The sequence below is a fragment of the Morone saxatilis genome, unplaced genomic scaffold (assembly GCF_004916995.1).
Source record: "Morone saxatilis isolate NCDOM2014 unplaced genomic scaffold, NCSU_SB_2.0 Contig17, whole genome shotgun sequence".
Taxonomy (NCBI): Eukaryota; Metazoa; Chordata; class Actinopteri; family Moronidae; genus Morone; species Morone saxatilis.
In genome coordinates this window covers 18,751,620-18,769,028 of record NW_023339729.1, presented here as the reverse complement: position 1 = coordinate 18,769,028, position 17,409 = coordinate 18,751,620, and the positions used below count along the sequence as shown (strand labels likewise).

At 38.6% G+C, this 17,409-nt stretch overlaps 2 protein-coding genes across 2 annotated transcripts; both read right to left on the bottom strand.

The window, feature by feature from the left end:
• Positions 1-243: 243 nt before the first annotated feature.
• Positions 244-5,413, bottom strand: LOC118327218 (cytochrome P450 2U1). The gene is made up of 5 exons (XM_035660505.1): positions 4,863-5,413; positions 3,476-4,126; positions 2,453-2,614; positions 2,089-2,256; positions 244-1,979 (listed from the first exon to the last, which is right to left on the bottom strand). Exons 1-5 carry the CDS (start codon positions 5,287-5,289, stop codon positions 1,798-1,800), a joined length of 1,590 nt encoding a protein of 529 aa, XP_035516398.1. The 5' UTR covers positions 5,290-5,413; the 3' UTR covers positions 244-1,797.
• A 678-nt stretch (positions 5,414-6,091) lies between these two features.
• sgms2a (sphingomyelin synthase 2a) lies at positions 6,092-17,123 on the bottom strand. Its single transcript, XM_035659448.1, has 6 exons — positions 16,899-17,123; positions 10,957-11,460; positions 10,383-10,500; positions 9,342-9,495; positions 8,232-8,398; positions 6,092-6,892 (listed from the first exon to the last, which is right to left on the bottom strand). The coding sequence occupies exons 2-6, from the start codon at positions 11,403-11,405 to the stop codon at positions 6,707-6,709; spliced, it is 1,074 nt and encodes a 357-aa protein (XP_035515341.1). The 5' UTR covers positions 11,406-11,460; positions 16,899-17,123; the 3' UTR covers positions 6,092-6,706.
• Positions 17,124-17,409: the final 286 nt, after the last annotated feature.

Genomic DNA, 17,409 nt, shown 5'->3' with positions numbered 1-17,409 from the left:
GCAGTGGTTCAATTTCACACTGGCTTTGTACTCAAAACATAATTGTTTAATTGAACCACTGACATACAGTAAGAATTTCACATACAGTATTTTTGTTCTGATGAAAGAATAGTCTTCTCATAAATTCTTCACTGGACTGCAATGAATCCCATCCTAAAATGTCAACAATTTAAAACAAAAGCATTGAAAACAGTAAATAACTAACCAAAAACATGCATTCATGACACAGTCAGGTAATCATTATTCAGATAATCAGTTTTTTATTGACAAGTTTCCAACAATCCATTCATAGAGTCTGTAAGGAAATACATTTATAAACTCTTGGACAGAAAACTTAAATCTTTCTTTCTCTAATGCCCTTATAGGGGGAATCATATGGACAGATATATATAATAAGTGTGCACTTATTTCCATTATTAGTGGTATGCAATATAAAACAGTAAAACAATTAAATATCAATATAACACTTAATGGCTCAAACAGCTGATTAAGAAAAAACTAATCAATAGAATTTTTAAAATATACCTTAATTATTACTTGATTATCAAGCAAATATACAAAGCATTTGCTGTTTCCAGCTTTTTAAATGAGATGATTTGCAGCTGTTCTGGATCATATCATTGTACATTTAATACAGGAGTTCAAGGTTTATCTCAAGGTGACCGAGAGCCAATTTCTGGAGGCAGCATATGACTGAGGGCTGCACAAGAATCCCCATGAACTTGATTTTGTGATTGGTCCCCAATTGGAGTTTAACATAAAATTCCTTGAGCACCAAATTCACCTGGCACTGTATCTGTCCCCTAAGGTCTGAAGAAATAAGAAATTATAAATATTTCCTGAAATCTCCTTTTCTCTTCAACCATACAAAGAATTTTTCACAGTGGCTTTTTCATTAACACTGAAATAGCTAGCATTGATGGCAGACCAGAATTTCACACTCCAGATGCCGTTAATTGCCATGCAACCAGAAGGTTTTTTACAAGTTGTCATTCCTAACCAGACAGACGCTCTTTAGGGGGGCGCAGTTTGACGCAGTAGCCAAATAGTAAATGAAGGCTATTGAAAGTGAACGTATTGAAAAGGACTGCTGGTGATTAAAGTATAATGTATGCATTTCATGTTATGTGAGGGTTGACATTGGCACTTGTCAAACTATGATATAATACCTACTGTAAGACATCACCTTGGATTCATTTCTGACGGGTATTTGTCATTATTTTTGAAATTGTATGGACAAATTAAAAGTATAACAGGTGCGTTGGAGTAAAGCACAACTTGAAAACAACTCTTGCACACTTTAATGCACAATGTAATGTTCTTTGATAAATTGAAACTTGTGTCCCTATTTAGTTTATAGATTAATTTAACGTTAATGTTGATTTAATGCTTCATAACACTGTACAAAACTTGTAACATGTTTGCCCTTAAATTGACTTGTTGACATATAAAGCGTTGTCATGGTTCCTATATACCTGATGACGGTTGTGTAGACTGAAACGTTGTGTAAATAAATATAATACTTTTTCAGCAGTAACCGAGTGTGAGTGAGTCCCTCTGTTTTGAAATTTCGTGTACTAAATAATTTCTTGAATAATCAATAAATGAAGTGATAATGAAATCTGATATGCAGCCATAAAAGGCAAAAGAGCTACATTTAAATCAAAATATACTTTTTATATTTTCTACAGATTATATTGATTCTCCAGGAGACCTTTACCAACATCTTTGGCCTTTTGCAAGGTGCTTGATAACAGAGCCCCCAATTTACAAAAAATCTGTTAAAACCAAGCTGTTTCATCTACGAGGGCTCACACACACAGTGAATGGGCAGGGTGCCAGCGTCAGACCGAAGCGTCCGTGCATGGGAGGAGGAGGCGCTCCCTCTGGGAGTCTGAATTTGAAGGCCTGCAGTAAGCTGGTAACTGTCAGGAACAGCTCCATCTTCGCCAGCTGTTCACCCATGCACACCCTGCGCCCTGAAGGATTCAGAGGATAAATCATTAGAGCCTGGTGCACAGACAATTTAAATTAATTTATAGATCAGTGTTTAAGTTATTTAGCCAATATGAGTAAGGAATAGCATACCGATCCCGAACGGTATAAAGCACTCTTTCCTGAGCAACTTTCCTTCATCATCCAAGAAGCGTGCTGGGTTGAAACGGTCTGGGTCGTCCCACACAGTGGGATCTCTATGGACAGACCACAGATTGGGCAAAACAACTGTTCCTTTGGGAATAGTGTAGCCTCTGAACTCTGAAAAAAGGAAAACACATTACAATGCCATCACCTCAGATGCTTGTGAAATTATGAGGAATAAACCAATTTCAGCTCTGTAGATCTTTATTATCCCTGACATACAGTTATCCTCTGAGATATCAGAGATCTGACTCTGAGCATTAACAGAGGATTTGGTGAAATATGAGGGCACACAGGGGTTGTTTAAGTTTACCTGTTCTCTCAGAGGCCATGTGAGGAATAGCCAAAGGAACCACTACAGTCAATCTCTGCACCTCCATGATGGTGGCTTCAGTAAATGGCAAACTTCCCTTATCGTTGAAAGATGGGTCCCGGTCTCTGCCCACCACTTCATCAATCTCTGCCTGGACCATGTCTGAAAACAAAACAGTAGAAGCAAAGCAACATTAAGCACATCATTCTTGCATGATTAATGAAGCCTTCACGGACAAAAAGTAAACAGATCAGCAAATATTGTGTGTGTGACTCGTGGACGCACCTCTTGCCAGTCAAAAGAAGTACCAGAAAGCGGTAGTGAAGTGCATGTTTTAATGTGTGGTTAAATCAGCATGGTTGTGAAACACTTGGAGAAGTGGTTAAATTTATAATGGAGTCAGACATTTTGCCACCTTATACTAGGAAGTATTCGAGCCGTGGCTTTTTTCCTCAGCAAATTTCCAATTCCCTCTTCCATTTAATTAGGGAACTAAATCTGTGGTTCATATCAGACTAAAAACATTTCACATTCGGTTCTGCAACACAAATTTCACCCGTCAGTATCTCAGCTACCCGCTTTGAAGCTTATATTTTATATTATTTAATGTAAACGTATTGAAATTACAAATGAATTGCATCGTTGATTCAAATGTAGTAAAGTGTGTTGATTTCTAAAAACTAATGTGTGCAAAAATGTTTGTGTCACATATGATTAGTTGTTTTGTACACTGTTTTTTTTCTTTATTCACCCAAAAAAAAATATCGACTGGAAAATTTGCCCTGGAAACTCTGAGCAGAGGTTCATGTCTGGTTGGCCAACAGAAAGAGATAATCGCCTTACTCCTTTATAACTTCCTACAGAATCTGATTAGAGAACGTCCGATGTTACAGCAGATGGTCCCAGCTCCACAGCTCCACTCTGGTGTCATTGTGGAGGTCAGTATTAAACACGCAAACTACACATAGAGCTCCAGCTCACAAGGTAATGCAATGGCTGGACTATAAAAGTTGCTACCTTTACCTTGGATATCAGGATGTGAGACCATGTAGAGCAGAAACCACAAAACTGAGTTAGCGGTGGTGTCAGTGCCAGCGATGAAGAGATCTCCTATTATATAAAAGAGATAATCTTCAGTGAAGCTGCTGTCCTCCTCTCCAGCATCTCGCTTGGCCAATATCTCTATCAGGTACATGTCTGTGAGATCCCTTGGGTTGTCACGATCTAATGTTTCCCGGTGCTCCGCAATACACCTCTTCAGAAAGGCTGTGATGTCTCCTTCCACTTGCCGTAACTCCTTGAAGACCCCGAAAGGTAAGTAGTACAGCAGAGGAAAGATGTTGATCAGGACCGCGGGGCTGTTCACGCAGATCTCCAGCCCACGCGCCATCAGCTCCAGCATGGTGCAGAACTCGCTGTCTTCGTGATGGAAGCGCTGACCCAGGATCAGCGAGCAGATGACGTTTGACACAGCATTGCTGATCAGTGGAGCCGGGTCCACACCGGCACCACCGGACTCCTCATCCAGTCGCAGCAGCTCCGCTTTGATGGTAGCCAGGCCTTTCAGGATGCAAGGCTCCAAGCTCAACTTCCCCAGGCCAAAGCTCCGGAGTGTGGCGTGGCAGAACCTGCGCTGCTTTCTCCACACTGGGCCGTAAGGTGCGAAGACTATTCCTAAAGTTCAGTTAAACCAGAAAGGGAATAGCATACAAGGAGAGCATTTAGATCAGTCTTTTTTTTAAATCCCAGCTGTAGGATTTAGGGATGCTAAATAGACTGTTTATAAGTTACAGCTATTGACCAGTGTAAATGTGTATATTTGTCAGTATATTACATACAATTTTCAACTAATGGAGTCCATACTATGGTCCTGCAATAAATCCTACCAACGTGAAAATAGTGTTCTGTTTTTTGTTTAAATTGTTTCAGTATTTATTCAACTTTATGGTCATTATGATTACAACAACCAAGAACTCCTTCAATGTGTAGTATTTTATTGTAAATAATGAGGATTATATAAAGATAAACATGAGAACCTATCCTTTATTCTTACTGTGGATATATATATATATATATATATATATATATATAGGTGTTTCTACTTATTTACTTTGTCTACTCCATTTACTGTATCAGTAAGAGCAGACTTATATTAAAAACATCTCTCAGTATAAAGCAATAAAATACAACACCACAACAAACTATAGGCTCCAAAAGTGCAATAAAGTTGAATCAACACTTTTCTAAAGTTTAAACAAAAACGTAAGTTATGGCTGATTGGACTGCATTAGTAAGTGAGTCCAATAAAGTGTAAACTGTTTATGCATGTCTGTCTAACGCATGCTTTAGGTTTAACACAACACAGAAATAAGGTTAAAGATGAATGAAATGTCCCTTTAATGCACCTTACCTTTGCGTTCAGTCATGATAGTAATAACAGGAATAATTGGCCTGTCGGAGAACACCTCGGGGTGGTTGGAGAGAGCATCCTTGACCACTTCATAGCCATTAAGCACAACGACCAGCTGGCTCCCTACAAAGAGGCTATAAACATTACCATACACTTCGGCTTTTTTCATTAAATGAACCGCAGCGTTAACGTGGGTGCTCTCTGCTTGTTGTCCAAACCTCCTCTGCATGAAAGTGGGGATAAAAAAGCCGCCAAAGTTGCCGACAACCGGCCACGGTTTCGGACCTGGCGGGATATTTGCGAGGTCCCGTCGTTTCTGATAAAAACGGATTAAATAACCCACGATGAAGAACACTATCAGAGCTACAGTGTTTTCATGCGACAGTACAGAGCTGCTCAGACTGTCCGGCCACGACAGGGACACCATGGCGCTAAAGTTAAAATAAAATGAATTCAGTGACAAGCCGATAATACTATCCCATTTTCGGAGTAATGATAAAATCCGTGTTAATATGCCAACCCAACGACACCGCCGGTTAACTAGCTCAAGCTCTTCCTGTGTTGTTGTGAAAACGTATCCAGCCAACGTGGTACCGTTACTGGCTTTCTATTGGCTGACAGCGCTGTGGTCTGCTGTCATTGGTGCACTTGGGACAGCGAAGACGGAGGGATTTTGAGCCCTTTAAGGTGTCTTACAGGCTACACACCAAGGCTTGCTATTGGCCAGGAGTTGTTAGTTACACTACTAGTTACTGGGGTTAAGTATTATTATTACTGGAATATTATTACTAGTAATGAGTTACCCCCCAACACTTATAATATGTATGTAAATTAGTGAAGTTTGACACAGTAGCTCCTGGCCCTTAAAGTGAAGCAATGCAGTTTAGCACAAGCACTTACACTACATTTTGCACTGTTCATCTCTTTCTTACTTTTCAAACTATTCCCTCTTTTAACTTTTATGAATCTCTTCAGAAATTGTCCCCTCTAGTTCTGTTGCAACTGAAAATTACAGTACATGTGCATATTTGTTCAAGATAGACATAGCGGATAGAAGAAAATGTTGAGGACAAAAAAGACCATATAAAATATTTAATCCAAATTTAGAAATAGATTTAATGTCAAATGTGAAAATAGCTTGTAAAGTTAATAATGAAAACTTCTATAGCATAATGATTACTTTGATTGATGATTTCAAATGAAAAAAATACACACATGGCTTTGTATGGTTAAATTTTAATACAATAGTACAATGTTGAGGCTACAGCTAGGATATACATAATCAAGGCTACTCAAATTAATACTTGAAGAACAACAATAATAATAATATTTATCATAATAAAAACTCATAGAAAAACAAAACAAATACACCAAGACTCGTAATGGCAGTTTTGAAACACCTACTGACGTTAAACATACTAAGGCACCTTGTGACTTGAGCACATTGATATCATGTTGAGGTAAACCCCGTCAACACACACAGTATGAAAAACTTATGGTAGCACATCTAAAATAATCTAAAACAAGTCTTGCAAATACAGCAACAAATCTGTGAGTCAGTTGCCACTAACTGTCAGTTCATGTACGAAATACACCAGGATCTGACACAAGTATCATTTACAAAAACAACACTGGCTTTGCAGGACTTAACTCATAAATAAATTACACTGACGAAGAACACACAGAGACAATATGATTATCCTTCTAGGCACATTTTTGCGGAAACATTTCTCTCATAGCTATGCATTTGGTATCAATATGTCCTGTCCAGTAGACAAGACTGAATGGAGGAATACCACTTCAATGGATTATCAGGAAACGCTGCTGGGGGTATCAGGGTTGCGTCACTCCTCTCGTGTGCTCTGTACCATGGAATACTTCTTGCAGGGGTTCTTAAGGCAGGCAGGAGGCCAGGTTATGGGCCAACTGTAAGAGCATGGCACCGAGGTTTGGACGTTCCTCTCCAGGAAGTTGAACAGTGGGTTCCACCAGGTGTTGGTGAGGTAGTTGTTGGGCGAGCATTTCAGAGTCTGTGAAAAAAATAAAAGTTGTCATTTAGAATTATATAAGTTATTATACATTTTTTAAAATATATATTACCTTCCATACAAGGAATGCAGCTCAAAGTGCTGCTGATGAAGAGGCCAAACTCTCCATGACTTCCTTTTATTATAATGTGACTAAGTTGTCAGATAATTCAAGTAGCCATATCACAAGGATGAAGCATGTAGACCCTTTCTTGTTGTTACTGTCTTAGTGCCCTAGGAGTGTAAAAGTTGCATCAGAAAAGAACACACCATTTTTTACTAATATCAAAGGAGGTGTTTTTGCTTGCTGTAATCATTCTTCTTGTTCATACTGGCATTTAAAAGATCCCTCCCAACAGTATGAGCAAAAAAATATTCAAAAGTTTATCAGAAGTTAATTTGAGCCTTCAGCAGTCTGAAGGCTGCGTTGACACTGCAGGCAAAAGGGGCCCAAATCAAGTTAGTATCTTCTGAACCCAATTCTAACATTAGTCTTTTAGTAAAGAGTTTCCATGCTGAGCTGTTGCAGAGGTATAGTAACACAAAGAGAGAATTTTGGAAGATACTTGGTCTCTTTACAGGCAGTATGAACAGAAGAAATTATTGCAGTAAACATAAACTGTTTCAAGGTACGTATGGAAACCTGACAACTATTTTAAGACTTGAAAATCTATCCTTTAATACCCTACCTGAACAGTATAATTTGTAAACAGTTCAACTTATATCAACAGTATCAATATGGCACTCTCTTTAATAGTGGAGATAATATACAAATATTAAATATTATTCAACCTTTGTCTTTATTTAATTTTTTGTTTTGTTTTTGTATTCATTGCAAAGTTGTTGTGAATGTGTTAAACATGTTAACCATAAGGTCAATATTTAAATGTAACTTAAAGAGTCATTTTGCTTGATACCACCCCATATCAACTGTCTGTTTTGGCCAGTAGAGGGGGTAATTCACCACGTTGAAAAGCTGCATACTAACTATGAGGGAATGTCATCCAGAGAATTCTGAGAGTCTAAAAATATACTTTGTACTTACTGTAAAAATATAATTATATGTGATATATAGACCATTTCTTTTAAACATAAACTGTTATACATTTTTGTGGTGACATGCAACTTTTAGCCGGTACACTTAAAGTAAACTCAGTGAACAAAATACAGCCATGTACATGTATCACCAAACTGACAATAAAGCCTTACATGCATAATGATTCATGTTTAACAGTGTTCACTGAGAAGGGAGACTTCAGCTCTTGAAGCTCTTTTTTACTCTCTTGCACTCCAACACACACAAACCTCCACCACCACCCAGTATTCAGCTTTGCGTTCAGACCTGTAAGTTGGCCATGGTGTGGTACCACCAGAAGAGGCGGGAGGTGATGAAATAGGCCACGACCACATCCACACTGTAGTGTTCATGTGCCACCAAGATGCACACCACACCCACAGCACTCAGCAGCCAGCACATCAGATGGTACCACCAAAACGACCGTGGCGAGTCTTAAGTGAGAGGGAAGGAGAGACAAGAGTGTTGGTAATATTTATGACAACACCCATTTGCGGTCTGTTCTTCCATGTTTCCGCTGTCAAAAAAAGGCAGTCCGTAACATTTCAGTGCAATCTGACAAGAACAGAGGGATTTCCTGCAACACACAGACAAGCAGTAAAGAATATGGTAATAGGGGAAACTTAACCACTTAATCTCTGTCTGTAATAGTTCATCCTCACAACATATTTTTGAATTTTAAAAACCTTTTTTTTATGTACTTTGTACTACCATTTATCCAGCATACACTCAGTTGCAAATTTATCAGGTACATCTGGCTAAAATTAATCAGTTTAATACAAAAGCCCAGCAAAAAATTCCTACCTTAATGAAGGTTATAACATTCAAATTGTGTTGAAACTGTTTTATAGGAGTGTTGATTTAATTCTATGGTCATTTGTATGTAATTTGTGGTGTTGTTGAATAGTATTGCATCACACTGAGGGATGTTTTTAATATTTTGTCTACCCCTACTGATACTGTAGGCAAAATATTAAAAACACCTCTCAGTACAACACAACATAATCCAACAGCTCCAGAAACTACAGCCTTCAAAATGACAATAAAGTTGAATTAACACCTATCTAAAACACTGTTTAAATTAAAACTGTACATTGTACAATGAAGGCACAATTTATTGCAGGGCTTATGTAGGTAAAGTGACCTACAGCTTTACATGTTATAAAACATATCTGCAAATAAATAATACAAATAATTTGAATGTTAAAAGAAACATTGCAATAGTGGCAACACACCTCACTTTTTCTCACCTCACTCACCTCAAACCTCACTTATATGCTGTTAGCACCTAGCCCATGTGTTCATATATTATTCAAGGGAATTTCACATAAATTATTCTATACAAGCAAACAAACAAGTGCTGCTTTGAGTACTCACACTCCTTAATGAACAGGTAGGTGAGAGTGAGCATCACAGTGTGTCCACTGTAAAGGAAGTCTCCACACAAGAGATGAGAGCTTGTAATGGACAGACCCCCGCCTGATACCAGTCGCAGAATTCGCTGGATTTTTGCATGGGAGTCTCCGTGGAGCTGACAGAGAAACAGGAACATAGAGATGGAGAGATGGAGAAATAAACACTGGCTCAGCAGCAACATTAAAGCTAACAATTATTGCCATTATCAATTCATTTGTTGGATGTTATAACAATTAATTAAAAATGAATGCCCAAATTGCATGTTTTGTCCGACCAACAGTTACAAAACTTACTGCACCCTTGTTGTTTTAGACTTTCTGTTTTTTGTGTGGATTACTAAAGTGAGATATAACACATAATAGTGAGCTTTAGAGGTTCTGGTAGGCGGATTTTGTAACCATTGAACAGAGTCTAGCTGATTTCCGCTGTTTTGGGTAAGAAAGTGGCAAAAAAGTGAAGAACTGTATTTCCCAAAATGTCATACCATTCCTTTAATTTCATGTTGCTCTTTTCAACTCTAGGCAACATAATTTGAACTGTGGTCAAAATGAAAAGTAAAACAATTTAACACAATCATCAACTACACATGATCATATCTTGCGCTCTTGTGCTTGTTGCTTGAATTAGTGAGGATAATTCACTTCTTATGAGTAAAATTACTGAGGATAACTCATTCTCATATTTCTTAGGAGCAGCTAAAGGCTTTCATACACTCTCCAAAACATTCCAAAATCTTGCGAACTAAACAACTACTAAACAGTCTGTCCTCCGATTCTTTTGCACTACACAACCCAGCAAACAAACCGCCAGGAGCACATGTTTTTGATCAAACAATGATGCACCTTAATATTGTTGGTGTCCTGAGGCAGTAAAAAGTCAAAATGGCTTTTTTATGGCTGCTTTTCTTGCATGGTTGTGCAAAATGAGTCCCAGAGGGTGTACGAGAGTATACGGCTGAGCAACGGCAGCTGATGCCTGCTCTGATGTCTGCATGCTACTCACCTTAGGAGCACATGTCATATGCATGCCAGGTACAGGAAGGGTGGTGATGTACATAGTGACACAGCGGTACAAGTATAGGGTGCCGATGAGGAAGAAGAACCGTCTGCTTGCTATTGACCTGAAATTTTCAAATAATTTTCAAATATTCATATTGAGTTCAGCAGTAACAAGTGTCACAAAAAGACAGAAAATACAATTTCATTGCGGATGTTAGCCTTAACAGACTGTAATATGATGCAGTACACGAGTAACAGGAAGAGACGTGTAGAGCGAGTTACAGCACATAACCACAAACTATTTCATCACTCAATGTGAAAAGGAAAAACTGTGGCCTGAACCATTTTTTTTTTTGCTGAAGTGAAATTTAATTTTCTCCCCTCATTTAATTTCCAGGTGTTTTTGAAAGACAGCCTTACATTGAAACTAGATTAAAAGATGAGGCTGGAGTCACTCTCTACTTCTTGTAAACAAACCCCCCAAAAATAAAAGATACCAAAAAAATATAGAATATCTCCAGGCTTATCTTTGAAACTAAAGTAAAACTATTAGTATAGGTAGTACCAAAGGTCCTTACTTGTATCTGAAGAAGAACAACTGGATCAACCAAATTGCCAGCAGCACCATGCCATTGATCTCTGTCACTGTAAAGGCCCAGTTGACCCTGTCAATATAGTCAAAAAACTTATCAGGGAGAGGTGGGCTGCTTTCTTTGGGTGGGACCCTCTCGTGGACTATGGTGATGACGACTGTGGTCAGGACCAAGTTAAACCCAGCATAAAAGAAGGCGATTGCTGTCTTCCACCACTCCATTGGCAGACGATTGACCTTGGACTCTGGCACAGAAATCTTCACGTAGTCATTATGCCTCCCTATGCCTTTCCGAAAGCCCCTCTTTGTGTCCTCTCCACTTGGGGTGTGGACAGGACAAGTTTTACCGCTGCTGGGAACAGCAGCACCCTCCATTACTGGGTTCAGATTATCAGTGACAGAGTCTCTCGCATCCACAAGCTCTTGTGATGCCATTGGTGCCTGCACTGTCCATCCACAGACACCACTCCCCTGGGTTGAGGCTTTTTAGCTGCCGTGAGAGAAAACAAAAGGTTGGAAAGTGTCAGACTCTTAGGTTTGGACAGCACAAGCATACTATTGTCATTTGCACAAGATAGAAAAGCACATACGTAAACAGCTTGGCTGCAATAAGACTGCCAAACCACCATTAAGAGAAACAGGGATGAGATGAACTATCGTTTATTTTTTGCTTCTCTTCCTTATTCTACGGATTAGCAAAGCAAAAGATAAAGTTTTTATTAATACAGTTGTTGATTTCACTTTGCTGTAAGGACCATTTCAGACTTTAGAGTTTAGAGCAACCAGCTATTCTAGATGTGGTTGTCTGAGTTAACACTATGTGTTATATTTTCCTTTCCCTGGACATTCACCAAAGCCAGGACAGTTTTCTGTTTGGACGTCCAGTCAGACTGTTATTTTGGGCCTTCCAAAGTCTTTCCCGCCGCTTTGGTTTTGTCTTCAACAAGCAGCTGCTATGGTCACAGCGGTTTTCATGGTCCAACATTATCGGTTGCAACAGAGTTATAAGTTTGAATCTGTATGCAAACATAACTCAGCTAAATTGAACTAAACTTATTGAAACTGAAAGCTCATTCTTGACCTTGGAAACAATAGTTGACAAAACAGTCTCACCACCACCATGGTCCATTAAGCTGCTGTTCTGGAGCTTTCTATAGAATCATGTTATATTTTTCTACAGATGGAATTTGCTCAATTGTCATGGAATTTGCAGATAAAAACTTCTTCTAAGGACTTCTCGTGAATAGTGGCTTAGAAGTCAATGAAAACTAAGCTAACTCTTGCCTGATGTGAGACAGAACTTGTTACGCTCACACACACAAACGCTTCAGTCAACTTGGTGGAGGGTAAGGCGAGGTAAGCAAGATTGTTTCCTCGACATTAAAACAACTAAACTAACCAAAGCTAAGCAATACTACACTATGTTAAAGTAAAATATAATGTAAACTAAACTAAACTAGTTTAAACATAAATAATGGATGGATTGTTGGGAAGCAGAGGTGAATAATCAGTATTCACACTCAGAAGACAAACAAAGTTGAAGATGAGGTAGTACAATGTTTGTTGTTGAGCTCTTTTTCAGTTAATGACTTGAGAGAGCACTACAGCAATGGCCATTTTCATTCTTTCATGTCTGAAAGGCTTTGAGATGCTTTAACAGCTCCATTAATGGATTTGAGGAAACTGCTGTCAGCCCTTAAATGCATCACAATAAATGTCATCTGGGATACATACAGAATGGTATGTTTACTTGGAGACAAGCCTGGCAGGACAAAAGATGGGATAGAAATAGAGTGTGGCTAGATAGAAGAGAGCTGCTGAAAGTATCAGTTTCCTCAGAATCAATTTTTGGGAAAATATTATTACAGCAGAGAAGGGCTTACAGAATGCCCTCCGACTAACCCGTAGCAAATTCTGCCTCAGTTATGCAACTGATCGATGGCTATAGAACAAAAAGTCTGACAGACTTTAAGGTTGTTAAAGGGGTTATAAGGTATATTATCACTGACCAAGATGGCAAATAAGATCAACAAGAGCAGACAGACAATATAAGCCAATTACAATGCCATGTCCCTTATGTTATTAGTGAGACTAAGCTGCAGCTCTGTGGTTGGTTATACTGCAAGTTGCGATCCTATATGTCAAGGGCAGTCAGGCAGTCACTCTATTGCTGGTGTAGCGAAGCATTTAGAACATGAGTGTGAGAAAATGTAACGTGTTCTTTTTTTCTTAGAAAAGAAAAAAAACATTATTTCATTTTTTTTTTACATCTCTAACAATTTCTAAAAATAAACGTTCAGTTTAAACTGTGAATTTTAGGAAGTCTGTGCTTAAGATAAACATCAGAAAGACGTAGTGTAGTCAGTGGCTTCATGCAGCCCTACATTTTAACACAGCTTGTCCTCCAAGACAAAATAGGTTATTAGTTATTGGCTTCCCAAAATGCCAAAGAGACCCCGACATTGTTTTTAGTGCCTTCCAAAACAGTAGGCCTCTGACCTACCACCTCTGTGCTTAAAGACCAACTTAACATCAGCAGAAAATGTTGTTGACCTTGAATTGTTAAACTTCTTACCATGCTGCAGAGATGTAGAAGTATACTCCAGGGTGTGTTAGTACACTACGACATTACTGGTGGGTACAGAATACACTCTTAACCAGAGACGACAGGGAAACACTGCTTTTAAGCCTGGTGATAAGGTTTTTAACCACTTGGTTATGATTAGATAAAGATTATGGTCAGGGTTAATAGGGCTTCCAATCATATCACATATTCTTCATCAATAGACAGTGTTTTTAGCAATATTTCATTATTAACACATTGATTAAGCACATATATTCATATTATAAGCCTATACTCATTGCGTAGATTATTCTGATTCTAATCCTGGTGCTGTTGTCTTTTCCCCCATATTCTCATATCCCTCTTTCTGAGTTATAGAGGCCTCTTCCATCCACTGGGAGAAGAGTTTTGACACCCATCTTTACAGCTACACTGTGCACACATACAAGTTCAGTATTCAGTAGCTGTCATGATTTCATCCTTAATATTCTAAAGGTCCAGTGTGTAGGATTTAGTGGCATCTAGAACTGTAGCTATAAATTACAAACTCCTCATCTCACCCACCCATTCCAAGCATGTAGGAGAAACTACAGCGGCCACAAACCTCACTATAAACATGAAAGCTGCTATCTATAGCCAGCATTATTCCACACTTATTTATTAAAAGACTGTGGCTTAACAAAGCCCAACTTTGACTGTTGGTAGAAGATGAGATGTTAAGCCGTCTCTGTTGTCAAAATCAGACATAAATTCAACAGTTATTATTCACAGGTTGTAAAGCCTCCTGAAACAAAATATGATTTTGTGCAACATAAATAACATTTTACTTGCTTTGACTTTACTTTATGTATATTTTCTTGTATTGGTGCATGTTCTGAGACAGATCAGTGTGAACAAAGGACATGGGAGATACTATTTTGTTTACGGTGAGACAGCATGTGTGCTGTACATGGGAGGTCAGCAGTGTCTCCATTAGACTAGTTTTCCACTGGTCCTCTCCTCCCTAGTGTACAGTGCACAGTGTTTTCCCACCAGCCGGAGCACCCAGCAGCACTCTAAAGGGATGGGTGGTGATGGAAAACTGGCAGAAAAACCTATTCCACATGGTCACAGGGCTGTAATGGATAATTTGGCTGCCTCCACTCACTCAAGCTATTTCAAGAGAAGCCACCCTGTTGCCTTGAAGGCTGTACTTTACTCCAGGGTTACCAGGGCTTTGACTGCATTTTGGGGCCTTCATAATAACATGCTACTATTGCTGTCCACTCATTTTCCTCTTCACATCATGTGGATTGTCTTCATCAAAGGGAGGATAAAAATAAGTCACACCAGAGGTGACCCAGCCCTTTGGAAGTGGTGACTTACAGAGAGGAGTTGACTATATGTTACAAAATGTACTAACTACTAAATCAAGTCTTGAAACTGCATGTTCAGCAGTACATCATGTTTAGGTTTTTGGTGCATGTTTCATTTCAGTAACAAATGCTCAAAGTGTTAAATGTAGTTTAAAAGTCTCAGAAGAAGATGGGCTTGAAGTATCTGACACAAGTTTGTATAGCAGATGGGCACTACACTGCTGTTTGAGAGTCTGTAATAAAAAAATGATCTCATTTATGGCTTTGTGATAATAAGATAATTTCTTTATGCCTATATTTATGCTAGTAGTAGCAGTGGTGCATGCTGTTCGGATCCTTTACTTAAGTTAAAATGTGCTGAGCTGCAAAAATAAAACTATACAAATTTAAAGTCAAAAACCTGCCTTATAAGTGTTACTTAAGTAAAGGTACATAAGTAGGCTGTGTGTGAGCATAGTATAGCCTACCTAAAGTTACAAAAGCAAAAGTTCTCTTTATGCATAAAAAATACCCCAGTGTTATATTATTATTCTTATTATTGGATTGTTACTGGTGCATTAATATCTAAGTAGTATGCCACGTTTATAGCTAGTTCAGGTGAAGCTATTTTAAGCTACTTTATACTGTAAATGAGTTTAGAATAAAACAATACATCATATTATATAAGCACATCATACATTATCTACCTAAACTGTTTTCTAAATCTCTAAAGTATAGCTGTCCACTAAATGTACTGGAGAGTGAATGTTTGCCTCTGAAATGTAGAGTAACAATATGTCAAAGTTGTTCTTAGAGTGCTTGAGAAAATGTAAATGTTTTTACTTACTTCTTTTTACCACTGAATGATAGTACTAGCAGTAATAGTAGGGGGTCATTTTAGAAGCAGTATTAGGAGAAGAAGTATTCATAATAGCAGTATTTGTCTGTAATAATCCTGCATATTTATATACCAGGGAACATGCCATAATAATAATGTGAATGACAAAAAGCAAATGTTTGAAACTTTTGGTTTTACCACACTGAAGTTCCCTTCTTGTACTGGATCCCATGACTTATATAACACTAGCTGACAAAGATGTTCATCAAAACACACAAACACATTCTTTGTTGACAGAACAAATACATTGTGCTTTCTTTCTGAAAAGACATTCAATTTTATAGCATGCAAGCCAAAATGTTAAGACTGTACATAGAGCCAGCCCTACTTTTCTGGGTGCCATAGCCACATGTGGCGGTAATGTCAGGTTCAGGACTGGGTGTCTCCCATGCCTCCCATATATTACAGGGCAGTCTGTCACATGTGATGCGTGCGGTGCAGCCAGTTTTGAAGTTTACTTTTGGGGTGTAGCACAGTGGCCCCACACATACTTTTAAACACCATGTTCCATTTGAGGCTATACTGGGTGGGGCAACAGGTCATTGGATGTCCTGTAATTAAGCCGTTTCGTTTTCAGTGAAAAGCTATTGCAGTTGGGAATTAACAACTGGATTATTCAAATGGATTTAAAGCAACTCTATCACAAGTCTCTGTACTGTATCTATATATGACCCAGAAATAAATGTTAAATAATGTTTTTGATTTGCATTTTAAAGCTTTTAGAGCTTTGATTTGTGACAACATCTGTGTGCGTCACGTGATGCTACTGGTAAATACCCCGATAATGCTGTGTATAACTGGCATCATCATACCATAAACACGACCGTAAACCACTTCATATCTAACGATCCTTCGAATAGAACTTTTGGCATGAATGTGTGCGAATACACGAGGCCCTATAAATGGAAATTCAAATATTGATTATGTCTCTTAGAATTCACAGTACATCTATTTCTGTACCAGTAAAAGCAAGTGATAAAAAAAAAAAGTTGAATGTCATCAGGAGTCCTATAGCATCCTATCAACGCACTGATGCCACAGTGAATCCAAACAACATGAAACCCAAACACATGCCGATGAGAAGATGGAGATCTGGATTCAGATTCACATGTTGCACAGTTATAGCATCCTACCTGCCTTCCTCGGGCCTCCTAGTGCCTGTTCCTGTAGGCTACTTGCAGTTCCTTGAATCCCTGATGCTGCGCCCTGTTTGATCGCTGCTCTGCTCAGTCTGGACTGCTACATTACGCGACAGTGCCCCTCGCTTTTGAGAGAGCGCTCCTCCCCGCGGCCCAGCATAATCTCAGATCCATCCAGCCTCTGTACTCAGCCTCCTGCCTCCTCGCATCCCCTCTTTAATTCCGAGTAACTGTCCTGTAATCAGCACAAGCATCACCCTGTAACTCTGCTCATTTTAAAATAGGTGCTCTGAAATATGCGCAGTTAGGTGGAGTAGCAGGATATTTTTATTATTTGTGGTTAACTGTGGATTTATTATTGGCATAAACTATTTTCTATTTGTACTATTATATAAAATGTAAGTTACCATAAACAAAAATGTTTTATTTTATTTTAAATGTATTTATAATTCCTATTTTTTGAGAGCATGTCAGATTTTTCTACGCATGGCAGTAAACGTTATCA

Excerpts from the sequence above, each read along its gene's own strand:
- LOC118327218 (XM_035660505.1), bottom strand. The coding sequence starts at position 5,289 with ATGGTGTCCCTGTCGTGGCCGGACAGTCTGAGCAGCTCTGTACTGTCG. Across the intron at positions 2,257-2,452 it reads CATGGCCTCTGAGAGAACAG|AGTTCAGAGGCTACACTATT; the intron begins GTAAACTTAAAC and ends TCCTTTTTTCAG. Across the intron at positions 1,980-2,088 it reads CTTTATACCGTTCGGGATCG|GGCGCAGGGTGTGCATGGGT; the intron begins GTATGCTATTCC and ends TGAATCCTTCAG.
- sgms2a (XM_035659448.1), bottom strand. The coding sequence starts at position 11,405 with ATGGCATCACAAGAGCTTGTGGATGCGAGAGACTCTGTCACTGATAAT. Across the intron at positions 10,501-10,956 it reads TTGTTCTTCTTCAGATACAA|GTCAATAGCAAGCAGACGGT; the intron begins GTAAGGACCTTT and ends TGAAAATTTCAG. Across the intron at positions 9,496-10,382 it reads ATATGACATGTGCTCCTAAG|CTCCACGGAGACTCCCATGC; the intron begins GTGAGTAGCATG and ends TTTCTCTGTCAG.